This window comes from Protopterus annectens, chromosome 1.part2, assembly GCF_019279795.1.
Source record: "Protopterus annectens isolate FY-2018-M chromosome 1.part2, PAN1.0, whole genome shotgun sequence".
Taxonomy (NCBI): domain Eukaryota; kingdom Metazoa; phylum Chordata; order Ceratodontiformes; family Protopteridae; genus Protopterus; species Protopterus annectens.
In genome coordinates, this window is record NC_056727.1 from 1,019,093,729 (window position 1) to 1,019,115,473 (window position 21,745).

The following is a 21,745-nucleotide window of genomic DNA, read 5'->3' on the forward strand; positions in this document are numbered from 1 at the left end:
AGAGAATTCCCTACCTGTGGAACAAGCTCACCCTGTATGTCAAGCAATGCAATGCATAACCCACCTTCAAGTTCTACTTTAAAGATTGGATAAATGGGATGGGTATATGCAAATTTACTCCTGTGGTAAGCAGAATGGCCCTCGTTGAGCAGAGTTGCAACTCCACAACATAAATTCTCTTGTTTGCATGTCTAGACTTAATACAGTTACCCAAATTGCCTAGTAAGAACCTTTGAACATATGAACCTAATTAACTTTTGTTGCTTTCAATATGGTTTCCTTTGAACAGTGGCAAGATTTTTAACACCCACATGAGATACAACTTAACCCACTTATTGCATAAGTGGGATGCCGATGGCCCAACATATGTATTATACCTGTAGTAGGCTCTAGGTTCACTACATTGATTTGCAAAAATATGGGCACTGTGACTTTATAATTCTTTAAGTTTATTTAAATAAGATGCTTTCTAATATCACAAATAAAGCTGTTTTTCTGACATCAGTTGCTCAACCAACTTATGTTAAATTGCTGTACTACTCAAGCAGTCATCAATGCTCAATTCCTGTGTGATACAAGCCTAAAACGTGCACATTATTTCTCCCTTTTCAAAAGAATACAACATTCAGGAAAAAGCAAGCTACGTGCACAACTCTCAGAAGCTGGCATAAAACAAATCAGTCCAGTACTCTTTTTCCAAGTATGGTTGTTTTTTATTGGTAATCAGTCCAAGGCTCTGTCCCTCTCCTTCATTAGCCTCTATTATTAATCTCTAAAATTATATATACTAAAAAAATCGTACTTTGTAACTGAATTCTAAGATCACATTATCATCATGCCCTCACTGTTCTGCATACCATTTGTCCAACTGCCAAATGTGCCTTGGTAAAGCATGACATTTTTCACACTGTAAGTCATCCTGTTTTCATTAAGACAAATACATTGCTGAACAATGGAGGAAAAACAACATCACAGGAGTTTTTTAATAAAGATTCTGTTTCTTAAATGGTAATTGTCAATACCACCAGATGTTATGGATTACAACTTGTAATAAATGCATTATACTCAGAAATTACTAATTAATAAATTGCATTAGTGTTTCTATAGTTAGAAAATATGTTCCCTTATTTTTTCAGAGTGTCAATACACTGTCAGATAGTGTAGAGGATTAAGTGAATGTGCTGTAAGCAGGAGTTCAAGGTTTAATTCCTTTTTCCTCCATTTTCCAGCTGTGTAAAATTAAGCAAGTCACTCAACCAAAAAGTGCTCCCAGTTCATCCCTGAAAATGGAGAATTATCTCCAGTGGACTTACCTAACAAGCCCACTCATACATATACACACACGCTCACGCTCTCACACACACACACACACACATTTTATATATATATATATATATATATATATATATATATATATATATGTTCAACAGAAACGTCTGCACAAGATCAACAAAATATGGCTAGGACAATATTTCCTTTCTATGGGGGTTGTGCCAACTTAGAGTTAGTATGTATATATGTATACATATGTATGCATATATATATATATATATATATATATATATATATATATATATATATATATGTGTGTGTGTATATATATATACATAGAGAGAGAGAGAGCAGGGGAGGGAGTGGCACATCCCCCTTCATAGGGGTTTCAGAGGGCTTGCTCCCCTGTAAAAACACTTGCTGTTCTTGGGCGATCCTCAGAACATGTGCACAATGTGTTGACATTCCTTGCTTTGGCATTATAACATCAATATTCTGAATTTTGACATTGTGCCCATTCTATTAGAAATAACAGATTCATATATATGAGAAGTAATAGATCTATTTCGACCTACATTAGATATAAAAAGTGTACACACCCCTGTTAAAATGCCAGGTTTTTGTGATATATAAAATGAGACCACAATAAATCATTTCAAAACTTTTCCCACCTTTAATGTAACTTATAACCTGTACAATTCAATTGAAAAACAAACATCTGTTTGTTCAGATTCAACATTCAGTCCTCTTAGTTACATACCTGCCATCAATTAAAGAGACTCTGATTAACCCCCAAATAAAGTTCATCTCTCCTAGTAGGATTTTCTTGACATTTACTCAGTTGCTTGATACAGCAAAAGCCATGGTTCGCTTACAAAGTATCAAAGGGATCTCATTGTTGAAAGGTATCAGTCAGGAGAAGGGCACAAAAAAATATCCACAGCATTGGATATACCACGGAACATAGTGAAGACAGTCAGCAAAAACTGTAGAAAATATGGGACAACAGTGACATTGCAAAGAACTGAATGTCACTCCAAAATTGATGAAAAGACAAGATAAAAACTGGTCAGGGAGGCTGCCAAGAGACCTACAGCAATACTGAAGGAGCTGCAGAAATTTCTGGCAAGTACTGGTTGTGTACTACATGTGACAATAATCTGCTGTATTCTCCACTTCTGGACTATGGGGTAGGGTTCATGGGTTCATAGTTAGGTACTAGGCTATCAGCCCAAGGGCCTACATAAGCTTAGCCAACAAGGTTCCCTGGCTTACGTCACCCAAGAAAGTTATTTTCCTGTGCCACTGTCGAGCAGAGACACAGAAGTGATCCCTGGGTTGTATTTCCTATTTTCCATCCACTCATAAAGATTTTTCTTGAAGAGTGCTAATGAAGAACTTTGCTTGACATAGATGGGTAGCCTGTTCCAGAGTATGGGAAGTCTCTGGGACAGGAATCTATCCCTCCAGCATTTCCTATTTATTGTGGTGACAAGGTTTAGGTCCCTAGAGCGTGTAGCTTGGAGGGACTGGGATTTCATTAGGTGTAGCATGTCCAGCAGCTCTGGGTTTGACATAGCTTTATATGTTAGGCAGAGATCACCTCGGAGCAGGCAATATGCTATGGAGTAAAGCTGGATTTTTTTGAGGTGGTCAGTGTAAGGCATTTGTTTGAGGCCAGTAATCTTCTTTGTGAGGTACTTCTGTGGCCTTTCCAGCTGCTGCAGATGTCTTTTGAGGTACATTCCAAAAGGGGCGTTGTACTCTATAATGGGTCTAATGAGTGTCGAGTAGAGGGGAACAATGACCTTTTTTTTCCTGGATGAGAACCCTTTTATGATGAGGTGTGCCATATAGAAGGACTTCCTGACTACTGTGGTGATGTGACTATCAAAGGAGAGACTACTGTCCACCTGGGTCCCAAGGTCTCTTATCACACATTTGGTGTTAAGTAGATTGCTGCCTATGTGGGAGTTCATAGGTACAGAGTTTTTACCAAAGGGGATGACACTGCACTTTTTGGCATTGAGTTGAGGCCATGGCTCTGACACTAGGCATCTGTCTCAGCGAGGCCCTTCTGTAGGATGTCCACATCATTTGGGGACTTGACTATTGCTCCTAATTTGCACTCATCTGTGAACTTCATTAGCCAGAGGCCTTCTGTGTTAGCCTATACTGCAAAGAAGTAGATACCAAACAGGAGAGGTCCCAGGACGGAATCTGTTGTACTCCACGTGTCACTGCTTTGAGGTCAGATTTGGAGTCTGCAACTTTTACAGTGTGGGTTCTGTCAGTGAGTTTTGCAAGGGTTGCAAGACAGAAGCCTTTTCTTACACAGAAAAACATCCAGGCCCAGCTAAAATTTGCAAAACAATACATCAAGTCTCCCAAAAGCATGTGGGGAAATGTGTTATGGTCTGTGAGACCAAGGTTGAACCTTTTGGCCACAATTCCAAAAGGTATGTTTGGAGCAAAAACAACACTTTGCATCACCAAAAGAATACCATCCCCATGGTGAAGCATGATGGTGGCAGTATCATGCTTTGGGGTTGCTTTTCTTCAGTTGGAACTGGGCCTTTAGTGGAGGGAATTATGAACAGTTCCAAATAACAGTCACTTTTGGCCCAAAACCTTCAGGTATCTGCTAGAAAGCTGAAGATGAAGAGGAATTTATCCTTTCAGCACGACAATGACCCCAAGCATACACCCAAATCAACCAAAGAATGGCTTCACCAGAACAAAATTAAAGTTTTGGAATGGCCCAGCCAGAGCCCAGACCTACATCCAATAGAAAATCTGTGGGGTGACCTGAAGAGGGCTGTGCACAAGAGATGCCCTCGCAATCTGACAGATGTGGAGTGCTTTTGCAAGGAAGAGTGGGCAGATATTGTCAAGTCAAGATGTGCCATGCTGACAGACTCCTACCCAAGAAGACTGAATGTTGTAATTAAATCAAAAGGTGCTTCAACAAAGTATAAGTTTAAGGGTATGCACACTTATGCAACCAGCTTATTGTATATTTTTTTATTTTTTATATTTTTCCCCTTACAGATTTGTTTGTTTTTCAACTGCATTGTACAGGTTATAGGTCACATTAAAGGTGGGAAAAGTTTTAAAATGATTTATTGTGGTCTCATTTTTATATCACAAAATCCTGGCATTTTAACAGGGGTGTGTACACTTTTTATATCCTATCTATCTGTCTTATCTAACTGTCTGTCTATATCTATCTGTGTGCATCTATGTCATCTACATAGATATATATATATATATATATATATATATATATATATATATATATATATATATATATGTGTGTGTGTGTGTGTATGGATTCCATACATCTGGTCGAAATACACTTAGTCTAAAATGATACCAGGCATTGCACTTCACTGAAAGCTCACTTGACTGAAAGCTCACTTGGTCGAAGTTCATTTGGTTGAAAATGGAATATAGCCCCTGCCCCACTGCAGTGCAACCCTGAAGTGAGAATATTAAATAAGGGGGGGTGTGGGGGGCACAGCCCCCACAATGGGGGGGGTGTGGGTGGTGTAGCCCCCCACATAATTTTAATGTATTCACTATTATAAGAAGGTATATCCATTAGAAATGCATTGATATATATATATATATATATATATATATATATATATATATATATATATATATATATATATCTTTAGTAAAAACTATTGGCATAATGTGGGGGGCAACCCCCCTTATTTAATATTCTCACTCCAGCATTGCACTGCAGTGGGGCAGGGGCTACATTCCATTTTCGACCAAGTGAGCTTTCAATGAAATTAAATGCTTGGAATCATTTTTGACTAAGTGTAATTCGACCAAATGTATGGAATGCATATATATATATATATATATATATATATATATATATATATATACATATATATTCATAGATTCATAGGTGTTTACTAGGCTAATGACCATAAGGGCCTTTTTAAGTCTACTGGCTGTAAATGTAAACTTGAGCAAGCACAAAGGCACAGAAAGTCACAGGTAATCTAACAGTCTTTATTCTGAAGCACTTTTCGTCCTGCTCACTGGCAGGACTTCATCAGATGAAGTCCTGCCAGTGAGCAGGAATTGGATTACCCATGACTTTCTGTGCCCTTGTGCTTGCCTTTTTAAGCCTAGCTGTGCATCACAAAACTCTGACAAGATCTGATACCCTTGATAAGTGTAAGCATGGGCCTGGAAGATGAACCATTTACAGGTTACCTGTTTGCATTAGAGAGATAAATGCCAAACCAGGGATGAATTTCCAGTTTCCCATCCAATTGTCCAAGATAAACTTCAATTGAGCGAGGGAGGAACTCTGCTTCACAAGGATGGGGAGCCTGTTCCATAGACCGGGTAGTCTCTGAGATACATACCTATCTCTCGAGCAGGTCCTATTTATATCACAGGCAAGGATTAAGTATTTAGAATGGGTAATTCTGGTACTGTTTGTTTTGTGGATATGCAGGAGGTCCACCAAAGTGGGGTCTGACAATGCCTTGTATACCAGGCGTTGATCTCCCCTCAAAAGCTTGTAGGAGACAGAATACAGGGATAGGGCCTTGAGGTGGTTTGCATAGGACATATTACTTATGCCCTGTATTCTTTTAGTGAGGAAGCTCTGTGGATGTTCCAGTTGTTGGATATGCCTGGTTAGGTACATACCAAAGGGAGCTTTGTATTCAATGATAGATCTGATGAATGCTGAATACAGTGGAACAATGACTTCCTTGGACTTAGTTGCCATACCTTTGTTTATAAGTTGCGTAACATAGAATAATTTCCTCACCACTATAGACATGTGATGATCAAAGGCTAGATTAATATCTATGTGTGTCCATAAGTCCCTGACTAGTGGGTCACTTCTAAGGTGTGTGTTGTAAACATGATAGTTACCAGGATAGATGACTTCCCAAGGGATACTATTATGCATTTCTTGGCATTTAGTTTTAGTACATGGTTCTTGACACCAGTTGTTTGTCTGTGTCAGCCCTTCCTGCAGAACATTTATGTCAGTATGAAATTCAATGACAGCTCCTAATTTGCAATCATCTGCAAATTTAGTCAACCACAGACCACTGACATTGGCTTTAACTTCAGAGAAGTAAATGCCAAAAAGGAACTGTCCAAGGACTGATCCCAGAGGGACTCCACTTGTGACTGGCCTCTTTGTAGAGGAGGACTCCCCAGGTCTAACTTCCTGGGTCCTGTTTGTGAGCCAGTTGGCTATACACCAGGTGACATACGGGTTTGAACTTAACCTCTTGAGTTACACTTACAGACTGATTCTTTGTTCCTTTACTAAAGCTAAAAGCATTTAAAAGATGAATACATTTTTAAAAGTATTTTTTTTTTATTTTTAGGTTGGTGGGTGTTTCTATATTAACTATATACCTTTTACTATATATATATATATATATATATATATATATATATATATATATATATACACACACACACACACACACACACACACACACACACACATATAATATATAGATAGATATAGACAGATAGATATAGATAGGTAGACATATTAAGTCTTTTACTCATCTACAAGAAATGTAAACATCAGCCCATTCTTGCTCATATGTACCTTAGGTATTTTTTTAATTGTTTTTTAAAAAAGATTTTGGTTGTTCTCTTTGCCTGTAAATAATATGTCATTATTATATATGCTATGGCTTTATAATTAAACTGCCCATAAAACAGAACAGAATATGCAATAAGTAGTTTACAATTAAAGATCTGTGCTGATCTCAAAATGTTAAATGCTATTTTTAATTCACTCATCTTGTCATTATGGTTTTCTGTTCTTTGCTTTTTAGTTTATCTCCATCTCTACTTTTCCCCTTTTCTTATGTGAAAAATACCAAAAAGTGCTTTTGCTTTAGAATGAATGTGCCCACCATTATGTTTCTGTACTGCAACTGTACCCTATGTGATTGCCTTGCATGTTACACAAATTGTTAAAATGAAGATGGGTGTCAAAAATATATTGTTAAAAATACATAAGACCGTATTGAGCAATCTGAAAATAGCAAAAACAAGCAAGGAACACAATCTCTCCAGGGAAGTAACGGGCATTTGCACAGCACAGTCAGTCTGAAATATTACAAAGGCAAGAACAGCAATGCACAAGATCAAGCACCGGGATCCAACAGAAAAGTGAGTAGAAAACTAATCACTAGAGAAAATAGAAATGAAACAATATGAATAAAATATTTAGGCAGGAATTTCATTACTGCAACCAAGTAAGACAGTATGCTTCCCTAAGAAATTATACTGCACCTGATTCCACAAATAGGCTTCTGCTATTATCCAAGTCATGTTGACTGAGGACTGCGAGAACACTATGCCTAATTCCAAAACATGAATCAGGTGTGCAATAATTATCATTTTTACACTTATGCAAGTGTAAAACTCTTAAATAGTGGAATAGCTACTGTAGTCAATGGACGACCATGGCATAGCAACAGCTCCACCTCTGATGGAATTGCTAATACAAGCATTATATGGTGGTATGCCCAACTACCTGCAGTTTTAGTTCTCACTTATAGGTGGAGCTGTATTGCACATGAAAAGTCTGTTGGAGAGGAGTGTGAGGGCTACCTAGATCTACTGCAGTGTGATTTCAGATTTGTCCTTGGTATACAGTGGGAATGATTTGCAATATATATATATTGTCAGACAGAACTTTCCTAGTGCAGGCCCACAGTATGCTGACCCTGTTGTTTCAGAATGGACAGTACATGCATGTCTGACATACTACTGGCACTATTGCACCAGATAGTTAAAAGGACCTGCAGTTCCCTCTATATAGGTCAACACTAGTACTGCAGGTTAGTGGGCTAATTGCCTACAGTATCAGTGCAGACATACAAGTGGGAGTTATGGCAATGACCAACGTCAAGTGTTCTTGACCGTTACCTGAAAGGCTGGGCACTTGGATCATGAGAAGAATTGGTAATGACATTCAGTAACATGAAATGTACCTGCTGTTCAAGTAATGGGTATAGTATACATTTGTGGTACTGACATAATATCAGGCAGTGTAAGATGTACTACACCCCCAGTATGACACTATACATGGGGTGGTGGTGGTGTAATTTAGAGCAGGGGTAATGCTGGATGGTGGGTGTGCTCTGCTCCTTTATTGACATTCTTTTGGAATCTGGTATTTAAACTGTAAATGAAAAAAAAAAAAGACTGTCAGGAAACCAGCATCTTTTACAAAACGAGGTTGTAGGAATGGTAAGAAATTTCTGATCAGGGGATCTGGTTCTTTATAACCATGTCTCAAGATGATTATCACTGTTGAAGTGACATCCTGACCCATGTGCAAAATGGGATAAAGGGGTTGAGGATGGACTGACAGATGGATGGATCTGGTTCTTTATAAACAAGAAACATTTTTTGGTATACATTGAGTTTCATTGTGAGAGTGATGGACAGATGGAAAAGCTATGGTAAAAAGTCAGTGTTTTCATACAAGCTAGGGTATTTAAGAATGCATGGCATGCCTGTAAACAATGCAAAGTGAAAATGCTGGTCATAAGGACTGCGGTTATGTATGAGAGAAATATAATTAAAATGGAAAGTAGTCTGGTCAGGAAGCCATTATTTTTACCAAAATATATGTTTTTTTTCACAAAGTAAGCCATTTAGTCAGCATGATGATATGAGGGTTTTGCTAGTGATCATACCTGGGGACTGATCAGATTTCATTGTCTCACTGGCAGACAGGAAGGGCATGGGGTGAATGTTAAGATTATGACTACAACTCTGTGGTGAGAATGTGCAGTAGCAACCATAGCCCTTTCACTGTGCTAGATAGCATGTGGTGTATGCCCATGCAAAGGAACAAGCAGTTAAGCCTCCAAATAATATTAACTGGATAAAGAAGAACAAATGAAAAACACATTACCGTTGTACAGTAACGCAAATCATTTTTTGCAGTTCATGACTGCCATCCTACCTCCTGCTACTGCAACAACCCGCAGTTTTGTGTAAACAATTACTCCTTTTTGAACCTTATAACTGGCTTCAAACTCTTTGGTTCTGCAATCATTACAAGCACTTTTGCTAGTCTATAAAACATCCAACTTAACATAACCACCAAGATAAGAACTAAAAAACAGAACTCCGGCTGAGCAGCAAAAATCAACCGCTTCGTGGAACTTTTAAAAAATGGTCGTACACTGAAACTTAATGTCCTTTAATTCCAAAAACGGACAGCCACAATAAATCCACAGCACCACAGTGAAAATACAACAAAATTATGTTAAGCGCTTTCTCCCGGCTTTAATACCAGGCTTCCACATGTGGAAGCCTGGTATTAAAGCCGGGAGAAAGCGCTTAACGTAATTTCATTGTATTTTCACTGTGGTGCTGTGGATTTATTGTGGCTGTCCATTTTTGGAATTAAAGGACATTAAGTTTCAGTGTACGACCATTTTTTTAAAAGTTCCATGAAGCGGTTGGTTTTGTTGCTCAGCCGGAGTTCTGTTTTTTATCCAGCTTAACATACAAGAAGGGCTGCCAGCCCCACTTCAGTTCTCCACTCATATACCAGCTATGCAGTTGAAACAGAAAGTACTAAATACAGCCCCCCCCCCCCCCCAATATGCCGCTTCTATGTTACAATTATATTTCTTTGTTTTTTACTGTATTTTATTACTTTTTTCTTGTTTTTTTCTTTTTCTTTTTTTTTTTTTTGAGTAACTGAATAATTCTGTTGGGAATGACAGCTTTTGCTGACAGACCTGCTGCCAGTCATTCCAATCCCACCCACCATCTGTGCACCATGAAAATAAGTATTGATAATAATAGCAATCATTGGGCTGGGATGTAAAGGGTGATGACTAGTTCTCTCATCCAATAGAACTCCAGTAGGCTGAGTCACATGGCACTGTCACTTGGTGGAGGCCAGCATGCTGGGCCATTCTATTCCACAAATACTGCTTTGAACATGTCCTGATAAAGTATTTGTCCTACGGGTGTTTGCAGAAGCATGAGTGATTACTGGTATGAATACATGCTTACTGCAAGGGACCACATCGCTGGGAAAAAGAACAATCAAAAACAAAATATAATCATTACCATTTTTGACACTCATACCATTCCTTTGCACACCAGTACTAGCATCCAGTCCCACTTCATTGGTGATAGAGTACAAGACTGCAGCTGGAGATGAGGATAGTGGTGCTGACCTAACGACAATGGCCAAAATGAATGAATGCTTCTCTGAACTCTGAACACTATTTAGGTAAATCTGTTCTGTTGTCCTCCTTATGTGTAATCTTCTTCACTTTTGTTGTAGGACATACAGTGTAGTGCTTCTACGTCTGCTTCATTTTCCCCTAAGTGTATCCATATGCATTACATCTGTGCTACAGTCACGAGGTAGTTACAGCTAGCTGTCTACCTTTAGCTCTCTGAAGAATGAATAAGATATGGATACTGTGTGACCGAAATGAAGCCACATTAATGATCTAGTGGTATGCCAGTTTAGCTGGTGGCTGCAAGAGGAACGCGGGACAACATATATAAAAATAAGGATTTCACAAACCAAAAAAAGAACTGTAGCAGTGCACAGCAGAGAGCATAGACTCAATCAACACCTCCTATGAAACAGAAAACTAATAAAGTGCTATATTTTCATGACATTCTAGAGTTATACAAGTTAAAATTTACTCCAAGTAAACAATGAAAAGTTTGAACTCTGATTTTCAAGGCTTTACCCAAATATTGAAGTTTATGCCCAGAAAACCTATTAAAAGTCAGACTATTGGCCTTATTATAAAAAAGAAAACGTCAGTGGTCATAGCTTACCAGTGAAAAGGCATGTGCTATACTGCTGTGCATACAGTACTGACAGTAAACTCATTTTCATTGGTCATGATATCTGTTGGTTGTAGATTTCTGTCATACATTGGATTTTCAAATGTAGCACGGCCATTTGTATTTTCATGGCCTGCAAACCCATTAAAAGGTACTTTGGGTCTTCTTCTGCAAGACAAAAAAATGATTAACAGAATAAAAGTATTACCAGTTTTTAAAGATTTTTTAAAACATCATGCTGAATGATTTTCATGTATGCTGCATAAAGAAGTATACCCTAAAGTTGTGCTACTATTTGAATAAATTCATAAAAAAATGGAAAAAAGAAAAGTTATCTGAATAATGCATACTAACTGTACCTTCGCAGCATACAATAATTTTAATGATCAGTTACATTCTTTCAAGGTCAATTTAAGCTTTCTATGAACTCTGGTATTCCAGGAGATCAAGATCATCATCTTATATACTTCCTCAAGACTAATACATATGGGATGCGCTTTCCTTATATTAAAAAACGATACACTGGGTGGTGTATCGTGGAGAGCATGAAAGTGCATTCATACACATTTATGGTCATCAGGTCTGTAAAACCCTGTATGTGTCTTAAAATCCTACATAGCTAAACAATATTGAGAAGGGGATATTCAGGAGACCCATATAAATAAGTGGAATTATTCTTAATTTTATTAGTACACCTGTGAAGCAAATTGTTGCAAATGTTTTTCACATTGGCATCCACTGTTGCAAGATACAGGTATGGGGGTAAAAGTTGAAAGGTATTTTTTTTAATGAGAATATCTTTTTATGGCTCCTTAGAATTTTAAAATTGATTCAGACCACTAAACATGTCCCAGTAATCATTCTGAACATCATAGATAGTAGTACAATTTACTGTCCTTCACATTTCAAAACTTAAGCCAATAAGTATGCAGTTATTCATTTGGTAAAAATGTGTGCAACTGACTTCATACAGAAATACAAAATCATTTCACTTGTCATCCCCACTAGCAAAAACATTACTTATGTAATCCTGAAATGCTTACCTCTGGTAGCATACAAGTATTTATTTCTAATTAAATGCTACAGCATTGTAAAATGATTGTGGATCCATGATTTGCAATGTAAGCCCCACCCGCATGCTTATTAATCCAGACAATAATAACATTAATTCCAATCTCCACAATCTGTGAGCTACCCTCTGTACAGATAATTGTGTTCTGCTGCACGGAGAAATGCATACTAGTAATGCCCAAAGACTACTACAGTCTGATCTTACTGTGACGTTTTGGTTGTTAAAAATAAATGGCTGGATATCAATACTCAAAATACAAACATACACAATTTGTATCCTGCAGTTTTGACCTATTCACAGAATCACATTGATCTACTGAAGGAACTTTTAATGAGTGCTGTAGCCATGAACATATCTTGCTGAAAGTCACTTTCAGTGAATCTTAAACTCTTTTTAGATGTGTAGGATGCCTGTGACTTATACTGCCGCCATTGTAGCTCAATGGGCTAGGAAAACATTAATCCCTTATGACTAGCCTGACTCATACAAAATGAGAACTGAATGGATTCTGAGAAGGGACAAGAAAGCACTAAAACAAGATCACTTTAAAATGGATTCTGAGAAGTGGAAAATAAAGCACTAAATAAGATCACTTTAATATGGCAAGCCCCATGTGAGCCATTTTATGAAAAACCTCCAAAGGCAGACGTCCTGTCTGGTGGACCCCAGCCATAAACAAACTATACAATAGAAGGAGGAAGCTACTACATGATAGAGCAAAATCCCAAAAAGGGAAGGCATCTCTGATCAGTATTAGCAAAAAACTACGGGCACTCATAAAATCGTCTAAGGCCAGCTTCGAGAGAAAAATTGCACAGGACACTAAGGATAATCACAAGGCTTTCTTTAGTTATGTTAGGAACCTGGGTGGGAATTCCCAGATATGCTCAGAATTAGTCCAAAATGACAAAAAATACACCGAGCCCACAGACATTGCCAACATCCTAGCTGACAGGTTCAGTGCAAACCCCCCCCCCCCACCAAAAGGGCAAATATCTATCCCAACAGAGTGCTGCCCCCCTGACATCTCAGATGCTCAGGTAAGAGCCGCCCTCTCCAAAGCAAAAAACACAGCATCAATGGGACCAGATGGTGTCCCAGGCTGCGTCCTACATGAACTCCAAGAAGAGTTAAACCCAAGCATAAATCTACTGTTCAATCTTAGCCTTACTACGGGATATGTACCCAAAGAGTGGCGTACAGCAACAGTGGTCCCTCTCCACAAAGGTGGTGCATCAACGGATCCTGGAAACTATCGCCCCATAAGCCTGACTAGCTTGGTCTGCAAAGCTATGGAAAGGATCATCATGGACCTCATAAATAAAGATATTGGGGACCTACAGACACTGGATCCTACCCAGTTTGGCTTTGTTAAGGGCAGATCCTGCCACTTAAACCTGGTCGATTTCTTTGAAACAGTCACCAAGGCCATTGACGAGGGGAAGGTGGTCCACACAGCCTACCTGGACCTCGCAAAAGCCTTCGATACAATACCCCACTGGCATTATAGATAAGCTCACCAGCTTAAATATAAACCCCTATGCCACTAGATGGGTTGCAAACTGGCTCAAGGACAGAACCCACATGGTTAGAATTGCTGGAGCCATGTCTGACTCCAAACCAGTTACAAGTGGCGTCCCACAAGGCTCAGTCCTGGGACCTCTCTTGTTCGGTATATATTTCTCGGCGGTACAGGCCAACACAGAAGGACTGTGGCTGACCAAGTTCGCAGATGACTGCAAACTGGGTGCCATAATCAACTCTCCAGCCGACACAAGCATCCTCCAAAAGGGCCTCATAGAAAAAGACAACTGGTGCCAGAGCCATGGCCTCAAGCTAAACACCAAAAAGTGTATAGTCATCCCCTTTGGCAAAAACAAAGTGCCCACAAATTACCACATAGGTGGTAATCCATTAAGTACAGAAAAAGTCATTAGGGGGGACCCAAGTTGATAGCAATCTCTCATTTGACAACCACGTGGCCAAAGTGGCTAGAAAAACATTTTATATAGCCCACCTAATCATGAAGGGATTCACATCCAGATCAGGGGAGGTCATCGTGCCTCTTTACTCATCCCTCATCAGGCCCATAATTGAGTACAATGCCCCTTTTGGGATGCACCTTACCAGACACCTGCAGCAACTGGAAAGACCACAAAAGTACCTCACCAAGAGGATCAAAGGGCTCAAATAGATGCCATATGCTGCCCGGTTAAAGAAACTCCAGCTCTACTCAGTGGCATACCACCTGCTCAGAGTCGATCTGTGCCTGACGTATAAAGCCATGTCCAACCCGGAATTAATGGACATGCTGCACCTCAAAAAATCCAAATCCCATCGAGCTACGCGCTCGAGAGACTAGAACCTCAGCACTGAAATAAATAGGACATGCTGGAGGGACAGATTCGTAACCCAGAGGCTCCCTTCACTCTGGAATAAAATCCCAGTCCAGGTTAGGCAGAGTCCCACATTGACTCTCTTCAAGAGGAATCTTGATGAGTGGATGGGAGATCGTAGGTTTACCCCGGCTATCACTTCTGTGTCACTGTTAGACAGAGGCACAGTATACTAACCTCAAAAAAAGGCATAGCAAAATTAATTTAAATTGGGTGGCGAAAGCCAAACACACTCTGGCTAAGCTTATAAATGTCCTAGGGCAGATAGCCTAGTATGAACCTATGAACCTATGAACCTATAAGAAGCACCTAGAATGATTCTGATGCATTAAAATAGTTCAGAAAATAGTTTCAAGGCAGTATTTTTCTTTATGATCACTGCATCACAAATCAGGTTTTGGGATTCAGTCTTGATTAGTTATTCTTTGTAAGGCGTCAGACACTTTCCTCCACGTCTGTGCGGGTTGTCTCCATGTACTCAAGTCTTCTCTCAGCTCCCCAAAAATGTCACTTGATAAACTTCTTTAGACTATGCCTGTGCATTCCATTTACATATTCATATTCCTGCTAGGTTATGGCTGAAATAATTTCAATTCACCTATATATTTAACAAACAGATGCCCTCATGCTGGACTTATCACAATGATGGAATTCAAAGGAGCTTACATAAATCACTAACAGGGGCCTAATAAAAGAGGTCACATAATATTTTCTTCTTTTGCTGAAAGTGACCAAATCAAGTATAGCACAACCCCTAACTGGTGATATAAATTGTACTTGAACTACAGTTGCTTGGAGGCTAGTTTCTAATTTTTCACAGATAGTAGCAAATCAAAAGAAATGCTGTAGTTATAAAGAAGTTCCACATTATAAAGTTTGAATTTGTCCACAGTAATATAGAAACAAATAAAAGGCAAAGGGTATTCACCAGACCAATTTATTGTGAGCACTTTCAGATGCAAAATTATGCGAACTTCTTCAGACAAACATAAAAAAGAGACTGCAAGGTTTAAATAAACCACCAAAAGGTGACATGATCATTCAGTAATAAAGAACTTTAGGAAATGGTAATAGCAGTATAATATGCTAGGGAAAATCAAATGCATAAACATGTCAGTATATAGTGTTCATGCATGCAGTCCCTTTATTTTGCATTCTTTTTCATGTTCTTAATATTTGACAAAAAAAAAAACACGGAAAGCTTTTATTTGGATTTTGATAGAAATTGCAGCTGGACGACCTGTTGAGACAAAGTATGAAAAAACAGTTGGCAAATGAAAAAAAGGTAAGGAAAAATACAGAAGAGTGAAGACATTACAGCTCTATAGTAAGTGTCTCAAGCAGGTATTCTGAAAGGTAGGAAAAGAGAAAGGTTGGTACAAGAGACAGAGTACTGCACAAAGAATAGATTAATAATAATAATAATAATAATAATAATAATAAATAATAATAATAATTGTATTTACCTTTTGTTGACTGGGTTATTCCCACTAGGGTAATGGCCTCTCTTCAGAGGAGACCTGAGGAGGCATTTCTACTACTAGAGAAAATGTGGCCAGGGCATCAGGGACCTACACCCATTCTTTTTGATAGGTGCTGTGGGATCTTTGACATATCCCTGAACTATCATCAACTCCATCAGATGATTCCTCAGTTTAACATCTCAACGGCAGGATGAATAATAAGAAGACAATGGGTGGTATTCCCAAATAAATATTTCTGGGTCCAAATCAGCACATATGTAAACAACAACTTACACTGTCCAAAACTAGTCAGCAGAACAGCAAGATCCATAAAACTCTTTCTATCAGTGGTACTGAATAACGTAGGCTGGTAAAATAAAACAATGGAAGTTTGTTAAATGAAATGTAGCGCAGCAGAACAAAAATGTACCTTCTGCTTTATTAGGCTTACGATTCCTAAACTGAAGGGATGTACACTGATAATCCGGCTGCATGTCATGCTTTTTAATACTTCATCCTGCAAGTAAGGGACAGATTAGGGTTTGTAAACTAGTGGAACTGCAGAGAGTGATAACAAGAGAGGAGGGTAAACTTTGCTATTAGCAGAGAAACTGGAACCAGCAGCAAGAGTATGTAGAACATGCAGCTGATAAGATACAAGTTGTTCAGGAATGGCAGCGCATACCGCTGTGTGGCTCACAGCAAAGGAAAGGTAACAACAACAACACAAGGACAGAGATGATGGTGTGAGATTTTAGGACAAGTAATTACAATAAGTTGCAGAACGGGTCATAGATGAGTTATAGGGCTGTGGACTAACTGAGGCAGTAAATAATCTGTGTGAGAATGTCAGAGTACAGCAAAGAGTAGGCCAAAATGGTAAAACTAATACTGTTGAAAGGGTCAAGAAGGGGAGCAAAAGCATCTTCACATATATAGCAGAATGATGGGAGTGAGCAACTGACCTGGCTAACCTCAAAAATAGTAGCACAGAGTTCATGAAAGTCTGGGGAAAAGCAGGCAAAGTTCAAAGGACAAAACCACCACCGTAACAGGTACAAGCATGCAAAATCTGAAGGTAAAGCTACTCAATGCTAGAAGTCTAAACCTCAAAATGCACTCTCTCGAGGCACTCCTAAAAATGGAGAACATCGATATCTGTGCAGTAAGTGAGACCTGGTTCAAGGCTCCAGACAGCACCCCTGCAATACCAGGCTACAACTCTTGCCACACTTTTCGGCCACCAAACCAGGTCTGAAACACTAAAGGTGGAGGAGTGTCAATATTCACCAAGGATATTCACACCACGAGGCTAGTTGCCCAATACAATGCATCTGAAATTCTCCAGGTGCAACTAACACTAGGTAAGACTGCAATCCAAATTGTAGCTTGCTACAGATCCCCCACCATACCCCAAGATTCTCACTACACCTTTCTAAACATACTGGAAAATATTAAGATAGAACCAAACACCCTAATACTGGGTGATTTTAACTACCCTGCCATTAACTGGGAAAACTACTCCTGTACCAACACCTTTGCCCAACGGTTCTTGGAATTCATAAATTCCAACGCCCTGGATCAACTAATCCAAAGTCCCACCAGGGGGTCCAATATTCTAGACTTGGTCATTACCAGCATGGGAAATTGATGCTCCACACCTATAGTCACCCCCTCGTTAGTGAGGTCTGACCATAAGCTAATCACCCTTAACATCCAGATCCCACCCCCACACCCCAGTAAGGAGACCTCCATAAAAAACTTCTCCAAAGCTAACTTCATACTACTCAAGTCAGAAGTGACAAACTTTATGACACCCATGCAGACGGGAACTGAAAGTTCAACTGCTGAATCCTACAGTAAGGCACTGTACAAGCACATCCACTCATGCATGAATCGTGCCATCCCAAATAGAACCAAGGTGCTCTCATCCAAAAAAAGGAAGCCAATCTGGTGGTCTGCTGCCATTAACAAACTTTACAACAAAAGGAAGAAACTGTTGCAGAAAAGAGGAAAATCCCAGGATGCAAAAAACTCCCTTACAAGCCTCAGTAAGAAACTGAGATCCCTCATAAAATCTCCAAAGCTAGTTACGAAAATAAAATTGCCAAAGATTCCAAAGCCAACCAAAAGGCATTCTATAACTATGTCAAGAATCTAAATGGCAATGCTCAGATCTGCTCTGAGCTAAAACATAATGGCATTAAATATATTGATCCCAAGGATATTGCCAATATCCTGGCAGATCGATTCAGTGCCAACTTCACCCCCCTCTCACCCCCTAAAGGGCCCATCTCAATACCGAAAGATTGCCAAATTCTGGTAATAATGGCCACACAGGTAAAAATTGCACTCTCCAAAGCTAAGAATACAGCATCCATGGGACCAGATGACATCCCAGGCTGTGTACTACATGAACTACAAAATGAACTGGCACCTCACCTAAATGTCATGTTTAAACATAGCCTCACCTCAGGCTTCGTGCTCACTGAGTAATGCACAGCTACAGTTATCCCACTCCACAAGGGGGGATCCACCTTGGATCCTGGGAACTACCACCCCATCAGTCTGACAAGCCTGATCTGCAAGGCCATGGAATGTATTATCATGGAACTTATAAACAAAGACATTGGCAACCTTCAAACACTGGACCCCACGCAGTTGGGTTCATGAAGGGCCGATCTTGTCTCCTGAACCTGATTGACTTCTTCAAATCAGTCTCCAGAGCCATGGACAAGGGTAAGGTGGTCCACACAGCCTATCTGGACCTTGCCAAGGCCTTCGACACCATCTCCCACTCTGGAATCATAGATAAACTTACTAAGCTGGTCATTAATCCCTACATCACTCGATGGGTTGCCAACTGGCTTACTGACAGAACCCACACTGTAAAAGTAGCCGACTCCAAATCCAGCTCCAGACAAGTGATAAGTGGAGTACCTCAGGGTTCAGTCCTGGAACAGCTCTTGTTTGGCATCTACTTCTCTGAAGTACAGGCCAACACTAAGGGACTCTGGCTAACAAAGTTCGCAGATGACTGCAAACTGGGAGCCATTATTGAATCCCCAAATTATGTGGATATTCTACAAAAGGACCTTACAGAAACAGATGCTTGGTGACAGAGCCATGGGCTCAAGCTCAATGTCAAGAAATGTATAGTTATCCCCTTAGGGAAAAAACATTTACCCATGAATTACCACATAGGTGGCAGTACACTAAACACTAAAGTGTGATAAGAAACTTAGGGACACAGGTGGAGAGTGGTCTCACCTTCGATAAGCACATCACCACAACAGTCAGGAAATCCTTCTATGTGGCACACCTCATCAGTATGGGCTTTTCATTCAGAAAAAAGGAGGTAATTGTCCCACTGTACTCATCCCTCATTAGACCCATTATAGAATACAACGCCCCATTTTGTATGTGCCTCTCAAGACATCTGTAACAACTTGAAAGGCTGCAGAAATACCTCACTAAAAGAATCACAGGCCTAAAGCAGATTCCCTATGCTGACCATGTAAAAAAACTCCACCTATACTCCATCACATATCGTTTACTCAGAAGTGCTCTCTGCATAACATACAAGGCCATGTCAAACCCAGAGCTGTTGGACATGCTACACTTAAAAAAATCCCAATCCCTCAGAGACACATGCTCCAGGGATCTAAACCTTGTCATCACAATGAACAAAATATGCTGGAGGGATAGGTTCCTGACCCAGAGACTCCCCAGACTCTGGAATAGACTGCCCATACATGTCAAGTAGAGCGCCTCTTTGGCCCTCTTGAAAAGGAACCTTGATGACTGGATGAGAGAGAGGAAATTCACCCCGGGGATCACATCAGTTGTCTTGCTAGACAGGGTATAGGGAAGTAAATACTGTGGGAAGAAATAGCCAGGGAATTGTTATGACTAGGCTTGTAAAGGCCCTAGGGCTGATAGCATAGTACCAACATATGAACCTATGAACCCCCAGGTTCATAGGTTAGTACTAGGCTAACTGCCCTTGCAAGCCATTGTAAGCCTAGCCAATTATCCCTTGTGAGACTCAAACCCTGCACCTTGTGTTTGTAAGGCAAACACCTTAACCATTAGGCCACCCTCCCAACCCCAGCTTAATTAAATTCTTTCTGATTAAGCTGTTATGGTACAATCTTGGACAAGTAGGTTGCATTGAATGGATGTAGGAAAAACCTGACAAAGTGCGAGGGAAAACAAACTGAAAGTACTCTGGATAGTATAAGAAGGCAGGGATGGGAGGAAAACGGGGGAGCACTGGGGTATGTGCCAGAGTGACTGTAGGCTGTGGGGATGGACAGGACCACTGAACAATTTGCCTAGGACTTCTTATCATCTAAGGCTACCCATGCAGTTACTGTATATAGCAATTAAAAAACTTGAAGTTTTGGGGCACACTTTGTTAAAAAGGGGTGTGGCTACCAAGAGACAGGGGCTGTGTTTTCATTATGTAGAGGGTGTGTTTTATTTGTTAGGAAATGAAAGTTTGTAAACGTGGCAACCCTAGACATAAGATGCCAGTGTCAACATCCTTACCACTTGAAAACTTCATTTGCATAGCATGTAGCAATAATAATTCAGACAACCATCTTTTTCTATGTTTTTCTACCCCATATGAATTTTGTTTTAACTTTTCAGTGACTAACAGTATATTGCCTGTTACCACCATTTTTGACCATAAAACACTGATTCCTTATTCTTATAATTGATATATATGTATATTTCTCTCATGTCTAAAGACATTTTTATACAACCATTTGATGTGTTCCATATATATTATTTACTGTGCCATTCTAAAAACTGTTTCCTACTGAGCACGGTATATTGGTATATTTTCATGCTTTTTGTGTTCTTTATTAACTGAACGTGTTTTAGTTTCTTTTACCAAAATGTTTAATATACTACAAACAATTTTGACATACATTTTTTTAACTCTACATGTCCTGTACAGTATAAAAACTTACAAACAAATTTTTACTGTATTAAATAGTGGTAAGCGCTTTCATTCTGTACATAGAACTTCATCAGACACCTTTACATTACTAACATCCACTTAAATAAACCTCCAAATAGTCACATGATACAAACTATTCAGTGAGTTAGCCCTTTCCTCCTCTGTACTATTTTGTAATTTTCTTTATAATTTATACCAGGGAAAATGTAGGCATTGAACCTAATTTGCCAGCAATATTCCTTCCACTCCAACTCTTGCTCAGCATCAAATCTCTCCTCATAATTTGGTACCTGGTTAATAACAGAAATTAAAAAAAAACTTTTTCTTTAGCATTCATATGGCACTTAAATACATGCTTAGCTAAAGCATAACTGCAGTCTGAGTTTTCAACAGCACGTAGATGCTCACAAACTCTCATGTGAAATTCTCTTACTGTTCTCCCAGTATAGAAATCTGTGCAAACCCACACAGAACAATGTATACCACATACTTAGCTCTACATGTATATTTATTCTTTAAAAACTATATCAAAATTTCTTGACAATACTTGCACTTTTTCCCCTTCTAACTTGTGCTTGCAATAATTACAACTGGCACATTTAAACATCCCATTCGTCGACATATTCAAATTATTGGGAGACAACTAGCATTCTATAAAATGCTCTTTCATATTCTTTCTCTTTTAGACACAAAAAGGGGCTATTCTCCA

The 21,745-nt window shown here is 39.3% G+C and overlaps 1 protein-coding gene across 1 annotated transcript in view; it reads right to left on the reverse strand.

The window, feature by feature from the left end:
• LOC122792225 (CUB and sushi domain-containing protein 1-like) overlaps positions 1 to 21,745 on the reverse strand; it is a 3,080,606-nt gene that overhangs the window by 38,360 nt on the left and 3,020,501 nt on the right. The window contains exon 65 of the mRNA XM_044059969.1: positions 11,125 to 11,301. Within this exon, the coding sequence (XP_043915904.1) occupies positions 11,142 to 11,301 (160 nt within the window). The 3' untranslated portion in view covers positions 11,125 to 11,141. The remainder of the gene's footprint in view (positions 1 to 11,124; positions 11,302 to 21,745) is intronic.